Source organism: Arvicola amphibius, chromosome 2 (assembly GCF_903992535.2).
Source record: "Arvicola amphibius chromosome 2, mArvAmp1.2, whole genome shotgun sequence".
Lineage (NCBI taxonomy): Eukaryota > Metazoa > Chordata > Mammalia > Rodentia > Cricetidae > Arvicola > Arvicola amphibius.
The window spans coordinates 70,226,595-70,250,879 of NC_052048.2; the positions used below are offsets into that span (position 1 = coordinate 70,226,595).

The window sequence follows — 24,285 nt, forward strand, 5'->3', positions numbered from 1 at the left end:
AGAGGTGAGTCATTTAACCTTCAGGACAGTTATTTGGGAAGTTTCAGTGATGTATTACTAACATAAGGCATCTATTATCAGGACACTTTATTAAATTTCTCCTACCAAATTAATATATCCAAAAAAATCAAACTAAACTAAAATTTATTTTCAAAACTATGTATCTATAGTGGAACAACCATATATTTAAAGGATAAGAAAATAACTGACACATACTGTGTGTTTCAGCTGTAATTCTGCAAGCCTTGGGGCTGTAAGTGCTTCAGAATTTCCTGGGGGTGAGCGGGGTTAGGAATGAGTTCTGTTCCCCCACTCACTTGTAGATAATTTCTTCACAGGTGGCTCTGCTACTTATTGAATAAAATATTTGATTTTTATGTAAAATGAAAACAACCCAAAAGTCCTGAAATCTTGTTGATAAGACACATTGAAAAATAAAAATGTTCTTTACATAAAATTGTATCAGGTATTTTTATCCAAATCATTAACAAAATCAATTATTGAAGTATAAATCCTCTCAACTTTATGCAATGGATCTGAAGCTCTATCTGGCTAATGGTGGAAGCCAGGCTCTTTGCAGATTAGCAGACCTGTTCTGAAATATCCAGGTACCTGCAGATTCTGAACCCTGGCCACTAGTTTTATATATTTGATGAATAACATCTGCTCAGGCAAATAGATTTTGCCTCTAAATCACCATGCAGAGTTTCTGGGAAGCCCCTGGTCAAATCTGCCATCCCACAGGGCTTCCCTTTCATGTCTGTGCATTCTTTGCCAGCTGACAAGCCAAAAACAGAGCTCTGCTTGCAATACTGCTAAAACTTTTGCCCTGGCTTATGCTTACCATTTCTAAAGAGTATTGTGATTTCTAGTTTTTAGAATAGTAGAAATATAGTATTTGGCAGAGAAGAGGGGTTGTGATCAATCGTCTCCATAAAGCATTTTGACTGTTTTGTTCATGCATGATATTTCCTTCCTTGATAGTGACAGGAGAATCAGAGGCCTTTTCTCACCCTATAATGAACAATTGAATTATTCCAACTCAGTTTGGCAGAACTAATGCTTACTTGCTGGGTAAATCAATCTGTTTGCTTTCTTTAACACAAAGAGGAAACAATCGTAAAGTTAATATTTCCACTTTATAAATTCTTACAACAACAGAAATTAATCACTGTAAAGTCAGACTCGGGATTCTTTTGTTTATCTAATCCAATTTTATTGGGAAAAAAGCATTAAAATTATTGAGTGCTTGAGGGGTTATTCAAAGATACCAGAATACAGTGAATATTGCACAATTGAATGACTGACATATTGTGTAGCTGAATGTTGTGACTATCTGATTTCCAAATGTGGCTGGAAAAATATGTCACAAGGCAGATGCAGGTAGAAGCAATTCAGTGTCTCCAAGAGATAGGAATAAAGTAAAGGAGATGGCACTTTACATGTTTGGAAGATCTCTACTCAGTAAGCAAGGCATGTTAAATGTGCAGAAAGTCTATATGGAAAGAAAGCATAGACATGGGCAAAGGTTGTATTAAAAATGATGAATACCATTAGTCAACAGGGAAATACAGATCAAATGTAGTGAGACAGAACTTTGTTCCAATTAAAATGGCTATCATCAAAACATAAAAAATAACAAATGCTGGAGAATACTCAAAGGAAGGGAATTCTCGCAGGTGGTGTTAAAGAGTATAAGTGGGTACAGCCATTATAGAAAACCATATGGCGACTCCACATGAAATATGGACCCGTATGTGGATCTCCAGAATAGAACTATCCAACAATCCACACTCACACCATAGGAAATGATGACACTCTGTGTGAGAGCACCTGAATAGCAATGTCTCAGCAAGCTACTCACAGCAGCCAAGTTATCTACTCAAATACCTCCAAATAGTTGGTTGATAAAACTAACATGGTATACACACACACACACACACACACACACACACGCGCGCGCGCGTGGGCTATTTATACATACATACATGGTGGTATGTTGGATACTTCTAAAACTGTGTAGAATCCTGTCATTTGCTGCAACATAGAATGGACATAGAGGATTTATAGTATATGCAGTTTGAGCCAGGCTCAAACAGACAAACACTAAATGACCTCCCCGATAATTAGAGTCTGAAATAGTTGATCTGACAGCATTTGCAAGTTGAATCTTGTCTCTAGAGATGGCAAGAAATTGAGAGGAGGGATAATGAGGAGGAACTGGTAAATAAGTCTAGTACTACAGCTAGGTAGGGGGAAGGAATTCTGATATTTCATGGTATAGTATAGTAAACATAATTAACAGTAAGACATTATATGTCTCAAAATAGGTAGAAGTTTTTAAATAACTTCACCACAAAATAATCAAAATTTAGGAAGATGAATATGCAAATTACTCTGATTTGATTATTACCCAATGTGTACATAAATCAAAACATCATATTATGCCTCACAAATATTATGTCAGTTAAAAGTAAATTGATCTGAAAGATAAATGATGTAGAAATTATGGAAAAGGAGATTTACGTGGAAAGAATGGCATAAGACAACACTTGTGCACATAGTAAGCTTGGCAAGGAGAATGAGCCTCTGGATTAGATAAAAGGGACTTAAAGACAGCAAGATGGAAAGCTGATGAAAATAGTGTTAGTTGGATTGTAGACGTCTAGGAAAAAATGCATGCCTTCAGTGGCAAGATGTTTGCAAAGTGCTTGCCAGGCAAGTATGAGGATGTGAGTCTATCACCAGAATTCATGTTTAAAATCTGGGTGAAGTAATGTGTCATCTATAGATGTGGAGATAGGACAATTCCTGGGACTCTCTGGCCTGTATTGTTGACTTGGTAAGTGGCAGACCAGAGAGAGACTTTGTCTCTAAACAATGTGGGAGATGGTGAGTTGGTTCAGTGAGGAAAAGCACCCTAAGCTCAGAACCTGAATTCACTCCCAGGACCCACATAGGCTGAAAGGCTGGTATAGTCTTCACAGTGCTTTCCTTTGACCTCTACATGTGTACAGTGGCACACACGTATAATTTCCCCATTATGTACACAATATGATAACCACAATATTTTTGTTTGTTTATTAAAAGCAAGATGGGAGAAACATGAGGAATGATACCAGGGGTTCACCAAAGATTGCTAAATGTCAACCCTGACTGCCACACATAGATACACACAGACTCAACCCTCATGTATATATAAACACATGTACATAACACACACGCACACACATACACACACACACACACACACACACACAGAGAGAGAGAGAGAGAGAGAGAGAGAGAGAGAGAGAGAGAGAGAGAGAGAGAGAGAGAGAGAGAGAGAGAGAGAGAATGTATAAGTTAGTTTTATAGGTGGTTGTTTATTGTCTACTGGTTAGATTTACTCTAAGCACTAGAATGGGATTCTGAAATCCTAATAATGCCTGAGGCTAGCTACCTATTGGCTTGCAGTAGGGGGTGGCTTCTGGGAATGTCTACTGTAGAAAAGCTCTAGAGATCTTTTGGAGGAATGAAGAATGTCTACAAACAAAATGATCAAGAAAAGGACTGGGGGTAAAGGCACTTGCTGTCAAACTTGATGACCCGAGTTTTACCCCATAGAGTAATGGTGTAGTTGGAGGCCACTCATTTGTTTTCTAGCCACCCAGACTCCCAAAATAATCACACAGAGACTGTATTATTTAAATCACTGCTTGGCCCATTCGCTCTAGATTATTTTTTTTAAATATTTATTTATTTATTATGTATACATTATTCTGTCTGTGTGTATGCCTTCAGGCCAGAAGAAGGCACCAGACCCCATTACAGATGGTTGTGAGCCACCATGTGGTTGCTGGGAATTGAACTCAGGACCTTTGGAAGAGCAGGCAGTACTCTTAACCTCTGAGCCATCTCTCCAGCCCCCAGCTCTAGATTCTTATAGGCTAACTCTTACATATTAATTTAACCAATTTCTATTAATTTGTGTATTGCCATGTGGCTGTGGCTTACTGGCAAAATTTCATCCAGCATCTGTCTCTGACAGGGATACATGACTTCTCCTGACTCTACCTTCTTTCTCCCAGCCTTCAGTTTAGCTTTCCCTGACTACTTTTGTTCTGCCCTGCTATAAGTTCAAGCCAGCTTTCTTTATTCATTAATGGTAATCACAGCATACAGGGGGAATCCCACATCATAAAGGGAGAGAATTTACTCCTGAATGTTGTCTTCTGACTTCCACTGGCACATTGTGATACTCTCACCACCCCGCTCCACACACAATAAGTATTGTAACTTTGAAAATTAAACGGAGCCGGGTGGTAGTGGCACACGCCTTTAATCCCAGCATTCAGGAGGCAGAGGCAGGTGGATCTCTGTGAGTTCGAGGCCAGCCTGGTCTACAAGAGCTAGTTCCAGGACAGGCTCCAAAGCCACAGAGAAACCCTGTCTCAAAAAATCAAAAAAAAAAAAGAAAATTAAAAGGAAAATAATTAAGATGGTGTAAAAGAAAAGAGAAAGTGATAGAGGTTAAGTAGACAAGCTGACTGATTTGTTTTTAGAATAAGGTAAAGGGGAAAGGAACTAAAAAATTATGTTTACATTCTTCTAAGGCATGTTTGCTATTTATTCCTTAAGTATATACATCTTTAAGTTGGAGAGAATCAAATTAATTAATAATGCCATTTTTCAAAACTAAAACCATTTAACAATGTATAATATATACACTATGTTGGATTTTGTGCTCTTCTGTAAATATATGTCTTTATTTGCTGCTTAATGTTTTCACCCAGAAGAGTTGCCTTTGATTTAATATTTGCAGTTGTCAGACTTTCTTGACAGGTAGTACATTGCAATTAGCTGAGGCTGGGATTATGGGTAGGATTTCAGAATCCATTTTTATGAACTCCTAATGACCAGCATTGGCCTCTTTGGTGGTTATCTTCAGCCTCCTGTATAGACTGTAACAACTTTCAAGGGTTTGTTTTAAAATGATGAGTTTAGACATGATCTTATTTAATAAAATGTTCACCATGCATTGATGAAGACTAGAATTCAATCCACAAAGCCCATGCAAAACATCATGTATGACAGGATATATTTATAATTCCAGGGATGAAGAGCTGGAGACAGGCAGATTCCCTGGGGCTATACTGCCCAGTTGGTTTGTTCTAATCAGCAAGCCTCCATGCCCAGAGAGAGACCTCTATCAAATGCATGTTAGGTGGCACTTGAGGGCTAGCACCCAAGGCTTACCTCCAGCTGCTACACTCACATACATACAGGTACACATATGCACACACATTTGTGTGCATGTATGTGTGGTGTGTACATATTAAAGAAGTTATATTAAAAATGAAAACCATTGCCAATATTTTGGAGGAATGTCGTTGGCAAGAAGCACTTCTATTTGTCTTGGAATCGTGGAGTTTGTAGTTGTTTAACTCTCTTCTCTCGGGTGTAGTTCAGTTTTGCCTCCTGCAGCGAGTATTGGAAAAGAATGGTGAGGATGAAGTTTTGTACATCTCAGAACACAGCTTTAAAAATGCCTCTGGATCTACTCTCAGCTGGTCTGCAGCCTCTAGTCTTTACTTAGATAATTTTGTATCTGCCCTCGTGTCAGTGTTAAGTCCCTTGCAGTTTATAAGCCAGGTGACAGTTCCATTTTTAAATAATTTTAACATTATTTGGTCCCACTCTGTAGAAAACATCTTTCTAGATGCTACAGAAAATACAAGGTCAAATAAATTAATCTCTCTGTGACTGAGATAATTATTAAACCTAGTAATGTCTTGAAACAGTGTTCTATTCATTATCTCTAACCTCAAAAAATGGATTCAAAACATGGTGGTTATCCACAACATGATGGGTAATAACGTATTATGATGATTAAGGTTAATTCGATTCAGGTGAAATTTGATATATTATTATCTAAAAGGGAATCGTTTCTTATCACAGGAAGAGTTGTGTCTGTCTGATTTCCAATCAACATGAGGCTAGTTTCATTAAGCATAGGTGGCAGAGGTGACGCATATATATTCTGACTTACTTGGTTGAGTCAGCCTCTCTTGGACCGGCGAGGAGTCTCACTGGAAGACAATCCAAGCAGGTCTTCTTTATGTCTCATTGCAAGATTTTTATCATCTCACAGTGGCAACAGACAGGGTTACAGAACAGAAAAGCAGATTTTTCAGCTTCCAGAAACCCTGTGTTCTAAAGGCCCTTGAGCTTCTTTAGAAGCCCTCATGCCATCACGCTGGGTCAGAGCTATACAAGTTCTGGGATGCTTGGTGCAGATGCTGCCATGAGATGAAAGCCCTGAGGCTGAACTGTAAGGCTTCTCTCAGTGCTATTGGTTCTTTAATTTCATAGATGTGCTTTAGAAGGACTTAGGTTGGCCTCACAATCATCCTGGGAAACGAAGTTTTCTCCACTGTCAGTTTTAATTTCTATTCATCTTATACAGGAGATCAGAAAGCTGAAGAGGATCTTGGGGCCCTGAGATCAAAGTGGAAATGATGTTTATTTACATATTTTCTATTTTTTCCTTACTATGTTTTATGTTGTAGTGTTCTTTGTTTACTTTATACACGATCTCATTCTACCCCAAGCAGATCTGGAAATGCAATGCAGACTGGCCATGAGCTCATGATCTTCCTACTTCATTCTCTAAAGACATATGAACCCCCACAACCAGCTATTTACTAGTTCATTTTTAAAAATATTTTAATTTTTGATTTATAATCATTTTGGGATTGTGTGTGTGTGTGAGTGGGGGCACATAACAGATTGTGCATGAGGAGGTCAGAGGAAAACTGTAGAAGAAGGTCGTGCTTCCATCTTTATGTGGATCAAACTCAGATTGCCTGGTTTGTGCAGGAAAAACCTTTACCCATCAATATATCTCTCCAGCCCTGCTCATTACCTGTTTTTTAAAAAATGAGTTGATTTCTTTAATTTCATTTTTGGGAATTTAACCCCTTTCCCTTCTAGCTCCTCTTGTGCCCCTGACCTCCCTCTCTCAGATTCATGCCTCTTTATCTTTAATGACTATTCTTACATACACTCTGCCACATATATATATATCCTACTGAACCAACTTAGTGTTTCTTATACATGTCAATATGAATGGAAGGAATTTCACAAGGTCTTGCCCCTAGATTAAGAACTGCTGGGAAATATCTGCTGAGACATAGAGAATCTGTTTTCTCTCTGGACAAATGTCCTGTTATGTTATTCAAAAGCTTTTAATAGTAGAGCTTATCCCAATGTACTTAACATCTCTGAGTTGTGATGTCACCAAGAAGGAAACTGGCTTTCAAATAGCAGTGATAAGGGTGGTGTTCCCTTGCCTTGGAGATAAGGTGGGTGGAGCCAACATTTTCTTTCCTGAGAGAAGATTCTACCTTGAGCTCTTCTGGGTCTGCCTTTGTTTCTGGGCAGAGTAAAGGATGCCTGGCCTCAGGGCATCAACGGGCAGCGTGGATTTCCATTTTGACTTTGTGCTGTGCACTTTGAGACAGGCTACCACTGTGGACTTCCTGGAAGCAAAGTCCACTTGGCTCTTAGTGATAATGATCCCAGGCAAGTTTCTTCAAAAGCTACACTGGAAGTTGAGCAAAATTTTTTGAGGTTGCCAACAGAACGTCTTTTCACTTCTCAAAATTCCTTGTATGAGTCCATTCGTCCATGGAAATAAATTCGACTATGATTTTTAAAGTACTAAATTAACTAATACTATATGTATTTAATTATAAAGTATTCTCCTGTTGATGGAAGAGGTAGTTAACTCTTAAGAGACTCTTTAGCCTGTTATTAACTCCACTGGATGTGGTAGAGGCTGGAGAAATGGCTCAGAAGTTAACAGCACTTGCTATGTTGGCAGAGGACCCAAATTCAGTTCCCAGCATCCATATCAAATAGATCTTATAACTCGAGCTCCAGGGATCTTATACTCTGTTCTGGCCTCCATAGACACCTGTACTCATATACTTTTTACAAACATGCATACATGCACAGAGGCGCACTCATGCACACATACAAACACAGACATACACATACACTTAACGAAATTGGGATCATGGATATATATTCTTGTCCCAGATTCCCTGTATGTATCTTGTTGATAAGCATAGTGGCCTCTAGAAGGCGCTGTTTAATAAGCATCTGTGCAGGGTTGCTGTCCTGTTACCTCATACATTCTAATGACATGTGGTCTTAGCTTTACCATACTAGGCCAAGTTCCCTGGACCTCATTCCCATCCAAGAGTTCTTAGGGTGTTGATACCTGTCCATGTAAAGTGGAGGAGGAAGAGTTGGAGAAAGAAAAGGAGAAACAAAGGATGTCCTGGGGGGAGGAGAGGGAATGAGGGGGACGCTGCAGCAGGAGAGGAGGGATGAGGTGGGGGTGAGAAGGAAGGAGAAAGAGGAGGGAAAGGATGATGAGAAGAAGAGCAGAAGTGGAAGAACCAGGGAAAGAGGATGAGGAGGAAGGTAGCTCACTTCCACAGATTCATACTGCAAAGCAGAAGCTAGCAAGGCTGCCTGACTCCTGCCCTCCCCTCAACTCTCTGTTCCCTTCCTCAACTTGAAATTCCACTCTTTTCTTACAGCTTCACAAAAGCAAAGCAGAAGTTATGGAAGGATTGGAGGTAGGGTAGAGGGGTTGAGGTCATGGCATTTTCAGGAATGAACCAAGGGACTTGGTATGTGAGGATTACTTTAACCATTATTTAAAACTGTGCCGGTTGTGCCCACCTCTCAGCTGCTTGGTCTGAGGCTTTGTGTGACTTTTTTCCCCCTTTTTACATTTTCTTAGTCCTTGACTATTCGAGGTCTTCCTTCCAGTTTGGTTTTGTTGTTTGGATATTGTTCTGGCTTGAATTGCTGGTATAAATGGGTCAGTTATTGAAGTACACTGCACGTCTGGTCACAGTGGATATACATGTATTATATTAAAATATCTTCTATTAAGTGAAATCAAGGTTCTGCTAACATATTTTCTAATCCTTGAAAGCTTGGTAATTTGAACTAGATATAGTTCTAACAGGATAAGTCAAGATCAGACTGTCAAACATTCTGTTCAGTATACTGAGTGACAGCTTGTTAATCACTCTGTCTTCCCCCCTCGTTCCTAACTTATCATAGTTTATTCTGTGCTGTGGGCATGAGAAGTCACTGTTACCTCATGAACCAAGATGTTTTCTTTGTGTCCAATGTAAGAATATTCATGAACTCACCTAAGGTGACATATATGTTTCAAGGGTCACTAGGTTATTAGGACTTTTTATATTTAAGTATAATTTTATTTATTATTATTAATTTTATATATTACATCCTGACTGAAGTTTCACCTCCTCCTTCCCCCAGGCTCTTCCCCATCTTCCCACCTAGAATTTTTTAAAGATTTATTTATTACTTTGGTGTGTGCATATGTACCACATGTAGGCAGTGTCCAGAGAGCCCAGAAGAGAGCATCATATCCAGTAGCATTGGAGTTACAGGAGTTGTGAGCCAACATGTGCACGCTTGGAACTGAACCTGGGCCATGGTATCAAGTGCTCTTAACTTCTGAACCATTACTCCAATCCCTAATCCCTAATCTTTTCTTTTCTTTTCTTTTCTTTCTTTCTTTCTTTCTTTCTTTCTTTCTTTCTTTCTTTCTTTCTTTCTTTCTTTTCTTTTTCTTTTTTTTTTTTTTTTTACAAATGCTGCTTCATGTCAGTCTCCTATTTTCAAAGACTTCATTCATGCACATTTGGCCAGCTCTAACTGGAGATTCCTGCTTCTTAGTATCTTGGATATTTAGAGTTCTGTTCCTGTTTCGTAGGCTCTATGGTTTGGGTGTCAGCATCATTTCCACCAGCACATGAGAATTTACCAAGTAGCTTCTGTGTGAATCAGATGGACTCTGCCTTCACATCAAAGATTTATGAGTCTAACAGAAAGAGGGGCAGAAGTAGTGGTTATTATATATTTATTGCCTAACATGAATGTCACATATTGTCACCATCAAGCTTCCTAACAGTACTGTTAGGATGAGGATTTAGTTGTACTTTCTAAGTGAGGAGGTTCAATCTAAGTTTAAGCCCTCTTCCAAGAGTAAACATATGTGGGTGAAATTAAAAGCCAGGCTTGAGGGTTACTGATGCTCTATTTTTTATATGGGCCCACCACTTCTGTATTAGTAGAGTTATTTAAAATATTGTTCATCCTTCTTAGTGTTTTTGTAGGCTTAGATCTTCCAGGTGTTGGATAATTAAGAAAAGCACATCATCTCTGGAAGGCATTGTGTGTGCAATGTGTAAAGTTTGGTAACAAATAGGGAATAATACGTGAAGAAGCCAAAAGAGAGAATAGAAATCTCATCAGAGTGGAGAAGGATAACCTGGGTTTTAAGTTTATGACATGCCCTTAACCTGATTAAGCAGTTTTGCTTGCTTTTTAAGATTTAGCCTTAAAAGATGTAACTGAAATAAAAACCTTAGCACATTCTTGAAACATTTTTCTTTTACTATAGAAAAACATACTTTAAAGAAGTTACATTTTTAACTTTAGATAGACTTTTTATCAACAATAAAAAAGAAAAAAATGAAAATAAACCAAATTTTATAAATCCTATAAAATAAACGTTATGGATAAACAGATTTAATTGGCAATGATGTCAGTAACATAATACTAACAAAATATCAATAAAATACTATCAATAATAATATATTTATTCTTAAAATTATATTTTATGTGACCCCACAACACTACAAAATTGTTGAATTTTCCCTGTTCTGGAGATGGAGAAACTGGAGTAACAAGAGCTGTATTATGTTGTAATAGTTGTTATAAATGGGACTTGAGTTCAAACTTCTGTCTCCTGAAGTCTAACCTTGTCCTTTGCATCATTCCAAAAGGATCCACATTTCAGTGGCCTTTGACTTTCTAAGTAAAAGGCCTTCTCTGGTAGGAGCTATGAACTATCTCTGCTGCTCATGGAAGTCACCTCAGAGGCGAGCAAGAAAGGCTCTTCCCCATCCAGCAGGGAACGACATGGGAGTGGGGGAACCCATCCAATGGAATGAGCCTTTTCCAGTGCAGCACAGCTGCGTGAGTCCTTTCCTGTCTTCTCACAGAGCCACCAGGAGAGAAAGGAGATAAGATAATGGCAGTGAGGTTTCTTGCTGAATGACGTGGTGGAAGCTGTGCAGTAGGTACCCTAACAAACCTGTTGGCACAGATGAGTGAGTAGGCCTGAGAAGCCATTTGGATGAGATTTTGTACTGACAGATCCTTAACATCTTGTGAATTCACACTGGTAGAAACCATTCGCTGAATGGAGGAGCGGAGTCAGCGCATCCTGATGAAATCCAGTCTTCCTTGCCAACTGCTAAGAATGGTGATGAGAGAGAGGACTGTGCCACCCTGGGCTACTGGGTCATGCATACCCCACTTGTTCTTTTGAGTGTCCTGACAGCCATGCTAGAGGAGACTTTATTAGCTCTAGCTCACAGGCCACAACCCAGTACCCCCAAAAGTTAAAAAACTTGGGATCTGTCCCTTACTCAGGGAGCAGAGACACAATTGTATCCACAAGTGTGACTTTTAAAAAACTTTTTAAAGGGGGAAATAATTTTGTATTGACAAAAAGTTGAAATGGGATTTAAGAAACAATCCAAAGAACATGTATATCACGTTATTCAGATTTGCTAGTTAATAACTTAGCTTATCCTGGAGCCCATACCCTCCTGTTACACAATCCTCCCCAAAAAGTCTGTCTTTGATTTTTAGAATCCTTGATTTGGTTTTCTCCTTAGCAGCCCAGTATGAACCACCTTGTTGAGAATCCTGGTGAAATTCCAAACTCTGAATATCTATGAAATAGAAGACTGTGTCACCTTGTGGTTATATAAAAATTATTCATGAGATTAATCCATAATTCAAGATAGCCTGGGAAATTAGACCCGTTTGCAAATGCCTTTTCTAAGATGTTTTGGGGATTTTACTAATTTTTTTCTAAAGAATTTCAGCGGAAACTTAGCACTGATATCTTTTTCTTTCATTTTAGTAAAGTTTTTTGTTCTTTAGCCCTGCAGAGATTTCTTTTGTGAGCTGTGTTTTTCCTTCTCTGGCTTATTTACACATCAAATTCTCGAGATCAAAAGGAAATCACAGTTCCTGGACTGTCTAAAGATGTGTCCAGAAGAGGGCAGACTTGCACGCCAGAAGTTTCCTTCATCCATAAGTGACAAGCTTATGGATGCTGTATGGGCACACTGAAGAAGGCTGCGATCAACAGCACACACGTGGAGGTCAGACGGCAACACTGGCTGTTGGTTTTTGTCTTCCACTTGGCTTGAGACATGATCTCGCTGCTGTTCACTGCTCTCTAAGCCAGGCAGCTGTCCTGGAGCCTCTGGATTCTCCTGTCTCCACCTCATCTTGCTGTAATGCTGGTACAGCCCTCTTTAAGGTCTTAGGACTTATGTGGCATCTGGGGATTTGAACTCAAGTCTTTATGCCTTCATACAAACTATCTTCTTACTGACCTGTCTCCTGGAAGTCTTATTTTAGAGAAGAGTTTTAATGAGACATTGAAATCAAATGTTTTATGGGAAAATGTTCTTCATACAGTGTAGTATAAATACTATGCAAAGATTATATATTTTAGTCTGTTTCATAAGGCAGTACTAATTTTCTGAATATTTCTTAGGCTTAAAACAATTTGTTATGCTAAGCAACTGTATATCCTGCTAGACAGTCACCAGGATAATTTTCAGAGGTATGAGCTTTTAAATTTTTGTTCTGCTATTGATAGTAATATAGAGTTTCTCAGTAGCTTAAAATCTGTTGAGAAGGGATGGTGAAAATCCACAAGCTGTAAACTAACTGGAATCAATCTTACGGACATAGAGGTCTCTGCTTGTGAAAATCCACAAGCTACAAACTAACTGGAATCAATCTATGAGCACAGGTCTCTGCTTGCCTTCCTTTTCTCTTGCCTTTTACATTGAGATCAAACTTTGCCAAGGTGGGGTCTTCCTAATCTTTCTGATATCACCACCTAGCGACTGTCTCTGGAAACTCCAAGGTTTGTTTCTGCCCTCTTTGCTCCACACTTTGCTAACGATGCCCACGGGACCTTCTCTTTTGGGTACTGGAATTTTTACTTGTTTTCGTGCATATTATTTCTGCCCTATTTTAGTAGAAGATTCCCTGTTTTCCAAGTATTAGGTTCATAGTTAGATATGCTGGTGGCCTTTTCTTAAAAATACTAAACACCATCAAATAAGCCCTAGGTTTTGTGACTCAGATGGGAGGTGCACAGAGTTCCGGGTTTGTTCCTACCTCCATATTTCTTTTCTCTGCCTAGATGATGTACGGTGTGTTTATGTGGGTTTTTAAAGAAGACATCAACAGTTGGCCATGCTCTCTCTTCAGTCTTGGCCTGATGGGATCTCCATCATTCTGATATGAAATTGGGCATGGAAGAAAAGGCCAATAGCCTAGAGAGATTTCCCCACAAGCCCTTTCTCACAGTTTCTTATTAAAATGGTTCCCCATTCCAAGAAGCAAACATCAAGAATTTGAATACAAGGAGGTTTCTTATTCACTTCATTGGTATTGTCAGCATCATAATAGAATGGTGTAGCAATTTATTTTACATAACAACATTTTGTTTTGAAATATATACAATTCAACAGTTTCCTGAGTTAGGGATTTCCAGCCTGACTACCAAAAATAACAAGGTCTGACACTTCTATAAAGGAAATCACTATCAATGTTTCCAATAAGCTTAGAAATTAAAGTTAAGAAACCGGCTTACCTCTGTGTTGTGAGCAACCCATGTGATCAGGAAGGCGATCTGAGATTTGTCTCCATATTCTCCATGGAATGTGTAGCTATGTGTCTTTGCTTTTGTAGTTTGTTACCAGAAATAGACCTTCTATTACTTGATATTTCACTAAATTTTCTTGCTGTTAAAAATCCTAAGTATTTTGCACAGATGAAGTTCTATTGCCATCCCTTCAAACAATGCAGTGTTACCACCGCATGGAATATTACCACAAAAAACAAATGCAATTATGTTAAAATAAAATTGCACATGAATCAGATGCTGATGTCTGCCTAAGGCCAACTCCTTTTACTAAAACAGAAGCTCAAAAGATGCTGAGTAGCTTGAACTGAAAGCAGGAAGCCATGATTTTATTCTAGATTTAATTGGGAGAATTAGAGGACAGTTAACTGAAGGCCTCAGCTTCCTCTAACAAATCAGTTACACCCAGTATTCCATTCAGTTCTACTTTAGATTGTCTTTGGGAAAGTTTTCCCTTTACTTTTTTTATTATTGGTTTGTATTAAGCTCTACATTTTTCTCTGCTCCCTCCCAGAAGCTTACAGAACACCAAATAAACTGGATCAAAAAAGAAAAAAAAAAAGTCCCCTCGCCACATAATAATCCCTTTGCTTTTTTTTTTTTTTTTTTTTTTTTTGGACATTCTGTGGCCTTCTGAGATTACCCTACTGTCATTTCAAGAGAAAGCCCTAGTCATATTGGCTGCGGCACACAGCTTCCATAGTGTTTGATGTGACTGCAGGAGGAACCTCTCTCGGTTGTGGCCGGTTCAGAGGTATCTTCCTCTCAGCATAACTCGAATTGTGTAGCTGTGATTCTGAGTTCCCATGCCATTGCAAACATTAAATAATATCAGTATATTTACAAATAGCTTGACTTGAGAATTTAGGGTACATGGCCCTCATAAAAGCCTTTCCCTTCTCACTTCCCCAAACCACCAAGGAGTTGAGAATTGAAGAGGTGGGGATTTTCCTTTGCTCCCTGCTTTCTGAAGGTAAATGAGCCCTTTGTTCCTACAGGTCTGTAATGATATGAATAAGGATATAATTTAGTCCTTTACTTCTTGAACTAAGAATCTTATCAAGATGATTTATTATGTTAAGATTCAGAAAATCCAGTTCCAGAAGCAAGTCAAGCATGGTGGCTCACACCTGGAATCAGGCAGGAGGATGCTCATATCTTTTAGGTAGGACAGGGCTCCATAGTAAAAAGCTGTCAATAAAAAAAATAGATAAATAACAGTACTGGGCATCTTCTTAGACCTACATTCCAAATAATAACATTTCTTATACATATAAGAAGGTTTACAATATAGGAATTTTCAAGTGTATGTGTGTATGTGTGTGTGTGTGTGTGTGTGTGTGTGTGTGTGTGTGTAAAAAAGACTGGTAATTGACAGAAAATTTTATCATTTGTCATTTTTAGAAAATGAGTCAAAAATGTAAGAAGAGTGATCTATTCATGTCTATGCATATAAATTTTGACTAAAATCATAGGTACAAAAATTATCATATGTATTTTTTACATAAGGACAAAGCATTTGATCTTCAAATGAGACAGAGGGAGCCTAAGAGAGACTGCTATATCTTTAAATGGCATTTGCCAGGTTTTTCAGACATATTGTGAATAATACCTTAGGACACAATGTGTAATAATGCAGTTACTACAGAGTGCTAGATTCATGGCCAAATAGTGTTCAGAATGCACACATCAGATAAATTAGACTTTAATTGGGTTTCAAAGATGAACTGAATAAATAGATAAGGTAGATTTGGTCAGAAATACATTACTGTAATAAAACTGCTGTCTCGCTGTAGCTCCTGCCTGAAGCCCAGACAGCTGCCCCTGGCAAAATGTATCCTAGAGCAGTGCAGGAGGACTGACCCTAACAGGCAGGGTGAACTCTGGCATCTGGCATAACCATGTTACCTGGGCCACAGAAGAGCAACGATGTGGCTTGTATTCTCTTCCATGACTTTGTGCAGATAAAATAAGCTTACTACACTGATGGAATGTTTGAACACTGAATATGTTACTTTTTCACTGGTGATTATTTTTAAACAAAATTTTAGATCCCATCACACAGATGATAATAGCTAATGTGCTGAGCACCTGATACTATAAAAGAGGACAGCCAAAGTTGCTTGCAGTATCTTTTTTCAACTTCTTACGATTGAACATTCTGTCTTGTTTGTTATTTAAAATATCTTTTTTTAATTTGCCTTATCTATTTAAAGAAAGATATATTTCAACAATCATTCTGTTCTTTCACTCTCTTTGTTTCTCCCCATCTTTTTGGTTCTTTCATAGTAGGTCTTACTGGATAGCCTGGGCTGCCATTTAATTTACTGTGTAAACCAAGCTGGCATCAAACTTGCAGCAATTCTCCTCCCTCTGCTCCCTTAGTACTGAGATTAAAGGCATGAGCCACCATGCTCAACCTCCTTATTCTTCTCTGAATGTGGTTATAACGGCTACATATGGAGCTCATTTGCTTCCTCTGGTAACTAGGTTTCCAGCATCAGGCGTGGCTTCCCTCTTGTTGAGAGGGAATAATTTTTTAACACACAATAAGCTGAAGAATTATGGGTAGCCCATGGCTCATGTGCAGAGAAAGACATGTTGCTTTGGGTAACGTGGCTGCTGGTAGGTTGGTCAATACTAATTGGACTCAGTGGCCCATTAATAACAATAGCAATTTTAATGGCTATGAGGTCAGAAGGAAGACAGAGTTTGACGGATTCTGGGGCGCTTTGGAGGGGAATAGTAGGAACAAACCAAAAAACCTGTTGTATACATGTATGAAATTTTCAGATAATAAGGAAAATATTCAGTAAAGAGGACTTTTCAATTTAAAGGGGGCATTTGTACAGGAGATAAAGGTGAGCGCTTTTGATGTATATTAGTAGATATTTCTCTTAAGATATAAATTTACATGGTAAAGGTGGGTTTTGGAAATGGTATTTTATCCAACAAGAGTTAACTCTATGTAGCCAGAAATTTTTGAAACCCACATTATATCACTGTAGACCTGGACCCATAGTCCCATGCTTCTTCACTTTTGGACAGCTAAGTAGCTACCAAGTCACTTTGCACAGGCGCTGCAGGCCTCGGCATTATCTCTGTACTTCCCTTTCGGAGCCACGTTCTTTGTTACTACTGAAATTTTAACGCCAGCTTCACTAATCTTTCTGGGTGCCAGTTTTGTTGTCCCTAAAGCCTGTGCTTAAAAGTGACCCTTTCTTTCTGACTACCCTATTCTCAGTATTTCACAGTGAGTATCAATCTGCACTTTGCCACAATATCTACTATCCTGTATTACTCTGACAATGAAGTCTTTCGCTTGCTTGTTTCATTTGCAGTGCTAAAGACTGAACATAGGGCCTTGTTCATGCTTGGCAAGCAATCTGCCCCTGAGCTACATCTGCAGCCTTCTCTACACTTTTTATTTTCATATGATGTCTCACTATGTTGCCCATTGAGCTCACTTTAACCCATACGGGCCTTGAGCTTGTATTCATTTTAGGTACAGCATCCTAAGTAGCTAGGTAAAGGCCTTTGCTGCCACTTTTATCCTTGTTGCTAATTCACCCAAAACACTTGGCTGAAATCTGACACCCTGTGCAGGGATACCTGGACTGCTGGTTCATTGGTAACAGGCTGTCTGTAATGCCAGTGCTTCACTGATAGCAGTCACTGGAATAAACATTTCATGGCCATTCAGATCTTGAACGCTGGGCGGCGTCTAATGGTACACCAATCAGCAGACAGAGAAGACTGCTTTTTAAAGCGAGTTGTAGCCATCTTTGGCTCCCACGGTCCAGTTTCTCACATTATAATTTGTAGTAAAATTGTAGCAATGAGCATTATACTGTTTATTTAGACCCAAGCTCTAGGCAGAAGGTCTTTATATCGATCCCTTCATGTAATCATCACTCAGCCTGAAGATAAAGGACAGTTATTAATGGACTCTCACAGCAGGAGACCGTGAGCATTAGAGGGGGTCATTGCCTTGTCCAGTGTTTGGCAGTCACAAACACCTGCAGCAGGCACAGAGTCTATGAGAACTCACTCTGGATTGGCACGCAGAGCAAAAGTCGTCAAACCAGGAAGGCAGTGTTTGGCCTCAGCTCCAGTAGATGGCAGAGTGATCCAGTTACCTGTGCACAGCTTCCAGGACCAGTCAGTGCATTGCTGGCTCTTGGTCTCCTCTTGCTTTTAAGACTCTCTTCTGAGATATTATTCTCAGATTCTCACAAGAGCCTGAAAGGAACCAAAGGGGGAAAGTTCTCATCTAACAGGACTGAAAACCACAAAAATGTAAGGTTCATCAGCAAATACTGCAAGTTTGATCCTGTAGGCTAGGTAGCTTGACAGTGAGAGAAGAATGACAAAGGAGGGGGTTGTGACAGTAACATACCTTCCACTGCTTACCAGTTATTCTTGTGCACCAAGGAACTGCTCACCTTAGACACTGAGCTACTGCGTTGCAGGGGTGGTTGCTACATCTCCAGGAAGAGGGACAGTAAGAATGAGTTAGGATTCCTCTCCGTCTGGCTAACCATCTTATTTGTTTCCCACTTTCGAGAATGTAGGAAGATCAGGTGGGATGTGCCGCGGGGAGAAAGAGTCTGCAGGGACTGATGCTCTTGATACAGGGAGAATAACACATTTTTTCTAAGGGCATAAAGCTTCCTTGTGTCCTAGCATCCGAGAAGTCCTTGAGAATGCATAGTTCACAAGACAGCTACGTATTCAGGAGAGCAAGGGAAGAACAGCACAGCTTCTCCAGCACAGACATGCAAGCAGAGCATTCACTCAGGCCTTGCAGTTCAGTTCCGAACAAGAAACGCCTAGATGACTGTGGCTAAGAGAAGCCGAACTTTCTTTGTGTCTCACATAAAGAAAAAGCCCAGAGGAAAGCAGTCTTTCTGAGGCTCGAGGGTATTGTGAGTATCCCATGTTGCTTCCATCTGTCAGCTCTGGCATTCCTCCATTTCCGTGGTTTTTGTTTTGTTTTATTTTGGTTTGGCTTTGTTTTGGTTGTTTTTTCCTGAAGTCCAGGTAGGAAAGGCTGGAAAAACATCTCTACATCTGCCTCGAAGATTTCTTTACAGCATCATTTGAGGTTTCCTCTCCTCATTGGCATGCGCTGTCTATATAGGAAGCTGAATATGCGCACAGGTATAGTTCGACACACACTGCTTCCCCAAACAACAGAGATTCCAAAGAAATGAAGGACTTCCTGAAATTTGTTATCTTTGAGGTGGAAAGTGGCCTCTGCTACAAGGTTATGGTAAGATTCTAAAAAAGATTTCTGAAAATCAAAGTAAGCAAATATTATTACATAATTAACATATAGTATACTGAAAACTAGTTGATAATATGTCATATAAGTGTATGGTTCTGTTATATACACGTAAATATTGGACTTTTTTTGAGAGTGGATTCTCTAATTAAACAAAACACCAGAATTAATCTGTTATAAAATAGAATTATGAAGTCTGAAATTGCTTGAAATAAAAGAAGCAAAAGAGTCCTGGAAATTAATGAAGAGCTCCGTTTTTACATTTTAGTTGGTATTTATGGCTCTTTGGTGTGAGTTTCACTGTGGTTGTTTGCAGGAGTGGAGTGGGGAGGCCGGCATTTGCAGGTGCCCAATCGGTGACTACACATTGAAGCAAATGTCTTCCTTCCCCCAGCAAGCAGAGCCTGCACTTTGGTCCTCAGAGAGGGGTGTGGCCTCACAGGTCCCTAACCCTACTCTATGACAGTGAGCTAATGGGTCTTCTCCTGTGAAGGTTTTGTGCTGATTCTCACAGCTGCTGAGAGTTCTCTTATACAATGGCCACCCCAGCCCTTACTCTGGCTCATCTCATCTTCTATGATGTCTCAATAAAGGGAGGTTTTAAATTCATCATAGAAAATGTTCATTCTCTCAGGTTCCAGGATTAGTTCAGCAGTATTTATAAACCAGGCACCATGAAGGGAGTTGAGGAGAAGGAGGGAAAGACAAACACAGACCATGTATTCTAGTCACTAATCCAAAACTTTTCCTAAAAATTTTGAAACAGCCCATTGTTAATAGCCTATGAAATAAAAACACCTTATTTCATTTAATTTGCAAAAATAATATTTACTTCACTCTGTTAAGTCATGAGAGGACATAAGATAACTAAAATATTAAGAGGAAACTTAAGGTATCCAAGAGTTTTGCAGTGTCTCCTCATCTATTCATTGAATAAGCTATCACTAGGAAGCTCTGTGACAGTATGAAACTACTGGTCTATGTCTCGAAGCCACAGATGAAGTTATTTTTGTTGGGGTTTCTGTCCTGTCCAGTTATCACAATAATTAAGTCCCAAAGAAATCACACAGAGGTCTGTCTACATTAACTATGAACTGATTGGCCCATTAGCTCAGGCTTCTTATTAACTCTCATAACTTATATTATCCCATTATTCTTATCTATGTTAGCCACATGCTCAATACCTTTTTCAGCGAGGCAGTCACATCTTGCTTCTTCTGTGGCTGATCAGGACTGCATAGGAATGGGCTTCCCCCTTCTCAGAATTCTCCTGTTCTCATTGACCTACCTATACATCCTGTCTGGTTGTTCTGCCTATAGTTCCTGCCTGGCTACTGGCCAATCAGCATTTATTTAAAATATAACTGACAGAATATAGACATTTGTCCCATACCAAGTTATTAAGTTTATTTATTTATTTATAAACTACTCTTTATTATTTTTGTCCAAATATAAGTTTTTTTCCTGCATATGTGTATGTGCCTGGTGCCTCCTTCAGAGGTCAAAGGAAGGCACTAAATCCACTAGAAGTGGAGTTGCAAAGGGTTGTGAGCTGCTATATGGGTGCTGAGAATCAAAACTGTGTCCTCTGGAAGAGCAGCCAGTGCTCTTAATCACTGAGCCATCTCTTGAGCTCCTCAGAACCACAGACTACTGAAGTGCCTCGGTGCCGTGACATCTGAGCTTGGAACTAGTTACAGCCAAGGAAACAAGCATGTTCAGGCTAGTGTATTTGAAAGAATCAAACTCGTAAGCACATGAAGAACATTCTAGAGTTGGTGAAACATTTCAAATCATGTACTTTTATCACAAATGTCTTTCATATTTAATAAATAGAGGAGAAATGGTGCTCAAACCATGCCTTTAAATGAGAATGCAGCCCTGTACTGAACATTGCATTAAGCCCATTAAGCATTCTGATGATCATTCTGAGCACATATTTTATTTCAGCTCATGTATTGGAACTCACTTGCAGGCACAGGCATTGATACTCTTAGAAGGTGAAGCTCAGATGAGGTTGCTTTATATTTCTAACTTGCTTCAAAAAGAAGCTTATTAGTTCGTTCAATCATTCACATCTTTAAAGTAATAGTACTCTATATTAGAATACATTAAAATTAAATGCTTATTTTCTCATATTCCAAACACAGCTGCTTTTAACATTTGATGGAAATGTTTCCATTACTTTTCTATGTAAACATTTTATTTTATTATTCATTTTTCTTCTAGAAGTAGATAATTTAGTTATCCATTTGAAAGTAGTAAAGTACTTGATTGTTTTTGAATTGCTTATTAAATTACATTCATTTCTTTCTTTGAGTAACTATTTTCTACTGTATAGGCTGCTGGATCTTGCAGGTGTGTTGGCAAATCAGTCATCAGCACATATGCTTATCTTCTTAGATCTGAATGAAATTAGTGTATGTACCCAACATACAGTTGACTACCCATATTTTCCTATAACAGAGCTATGGGTACCAATGATTAAGACAGTTTGAAGAGACTCCCAAGTGACTCATAGAGACTACTATGCTACAATTACTTTATTGGAACAGACATATACACAGACTCTGCAGAAGGAACTAAATTATATCTGGGGAACTAGAGGTAAAGCTGTTACTTTCTCACTGTCATGGCGAGAATACCCAACAGAAATAACTTAAGGAAGCAGAAGATAATCTATTTCGGCTCATGATTCCAGATGTATGGCCCATCATGGCTGGGAAAGCAGAGTGGGATGGCTTAGTTCTGGCAGCTGTCTTCTTCATGTGTGCCAGCCAGTAAACAGAGAGATGGCTAGGTAAAACTGGAACTAAGAGAACTGGAGCAAGGGAAAACCTCCAAGGGTTTGCCCCTAGTGACGAAACTCCCTCAACCAGGTCCCTACCTTTAGTGAGGAGCAGCGGGCAGGCCTGCTTTTCATCCCGCCCTGCTCCTGGCCACCTGGCTAGCTTATGCCCTGAAATAACAACATGCAAATTGTATTCTTTTAAACACTGCCTGGCCCATTAATTTTAGCCTCTTATTAGCTAATTCTCACATCTTTCTTTAACCCATATTTAGTAATCTGTATAGCACCACGAGGCGTGGCTTACCAGGAGAGATCTTAACCTTCATCCATCTCGGAGAGGAGAGGCATGGTGACTGTTTGAGGCATCTGACTAACTTCCCTCTTTCCCAGCATTCTGTATGTCTACTCCACCTATCTAAATCCTGCCCTATCAAAAAGCCAAGGCAGTTTCTTTACCTACCTACCTCCCAAGAGTTTAACAAGATTCAAATTAGTGGCACGATCCTTGAAAGCGAGAACGTATCCTGAATAAGCATTCCTGGCCTCCCTTGGGCTTAGACAGTTGAAACAATGGGGTCACAAATTAATATTTTACCAAGAATTCCAGCCTGAAGGAAGGAATAAGCAAGAACTGTGGTGCCAGCAGAGGGTGAACTTGCCTCCTAGGAAGAGATTTCACCCAGTTCCAACCACTCATTAGACTAGAGCTTAGGCAGTGATGGTTGAACAATGGGTGGGATTACTCCTTGACCTGGAATTCTTTGTTATTCATACTTCTTATTCCCTATTTAAACCTAAACCTCATATTGATACCCCCAAGCATATTTTGAGTTCCTCTTTCCACTATGGTCACATTGAATTAATCACCCTTCTCTCCTTTTCTCTTGCCTCTTTAGTTGGTGCATTGGGTACTAGTACCTTTTGGAGCTCCAGACATCAAGAATTTACACTTTTACATAGGGCTTTAGTTCCTGTGCTACACATAGAGACTAATGTTTAAACTTCAAACCTTGCTCATTTCGCACTCAAACTGCAACTGGGGACTAGGTAATATTTAGGGTTAGTTTTACCATAATTTTACAGGACAGAATATTGAAATAAAAGTGTCATTCATTGTTAGAATGACCAAAACATTCTGCATCCTTCTAGTGTGGTACCCTGCCCTCCCACATGTGGGTGATGAGATTCAAAGAAATTATTATACACAAAATGACAGAAGTGATGATAGCCAAAATGAGAGCTAGAATCAGGTCTCTTGACTCTACGCTGTCACAGTGGAGCTGTTAATGGGGTAAAGTCTATATTAAGCCTCCCCTGTGTATTTTGTATTTAACACCAAATGAGATGAATGGTTAGCAATTCATGGTACTAGAAATATTTTGAGCCCCTTTGGCTCACTGTATTAACACGGAAAGAGCTGATCTAAGAGAGAGTTGTTTTGAACTGAACACTGAGTCTGTTATTTTCACTAATAATATAAGTTATTTTTTTAAGTAAGACTTTCCTTCAAACTTATATATCAAGACATATATCTCAATAGTATAAAGATAAATGCCTAGTATATTCCAATATCAAATACTAGGAAACTTCAATTAGGCAGAACACCACAGTCCTCCATTATAATTTAATCTTTGCTTTTTCTTTCAGAGAGGAAATTATATGACAGAGACATGTTATCAGACAATAAGCTGATAGTGTACCAAACACTATGTTCTGAGCCCCCATGGTGGGAACCCCACTGTATTAAGAACTCTTTTTATTCTTAGAAAAAATGGTGCCTATTTGGAACTTATAGTTGAAGTAAATCAGCAAGGATTTATCAGAAAGTCATTTCTAGCGTCAACACACAACAAACTGATTATTGTTCTGCCAGAGACACTAAAACTCAGTATTTATGGCAGTGACCGTAGTCATGGACAATACCACTCTTCAATGGCAGATGTAATTATTTTAACCTAGAGTGTCAGGGGTTCATTTATCTATAAATAATCTAATGTGCATAACTTCATACCTTACAGATTTTGCTGTTTCAACTTTTTAGCTTTTATAAATTATATTTTCATGGTGATTATGTTACCTCAGGGCTTAAATTATTATTCTGTTCCATGTTGCACTTTAAATCTTTGAATATGAGTGAAGGCTTCTTTCTGAATTTTGTGATAATATTCAGTTTGTTAAATTTCATTGATTTATGAAGACATTTATAATCAATTCCAGTGAAGAACTTGACTTTCTAATGAGTCCTCCCCTTACCCTTATGTTCTTCACATATGCTGATTAAAAAAGATTTCTTTTGCACATAGGTAGGTCACATTTTTTACTTAGGTTTGGATGTATTTTGTATCTAGTTGGGTCTAAAAG

At 38.9% G+C, this 24,285-nt stretch overlaps 1 protein-coding gene across 5 annotated transcripts in view; it reads left to right on the forward strand.

Annotated features, from left to right (window-relative positions):
- Ctnna2 (catenin alpha 2) overlaps positions 1-24,285 on the forward strand; it is a 994,060-nt gene that overhangs the window by 251,481 nt on the left and 718,294 nt on the right. The window contains exon 7 of one of the 5 annotated variants that reach the window (XM_038318875.1): positions 21,553-21,571. The exons of the other annotated variants lie outside the window; for them this stretch is intronic. Coding sequence (XP_038174803.1) covers positions 21,553-21,571 — 19 coding nt within the window. The remainder of the gene's footprint in view (positions 1-21,552; positions 21,572-24,285) is intronic. 5 annotated transcript variants of the gene reach the window in all.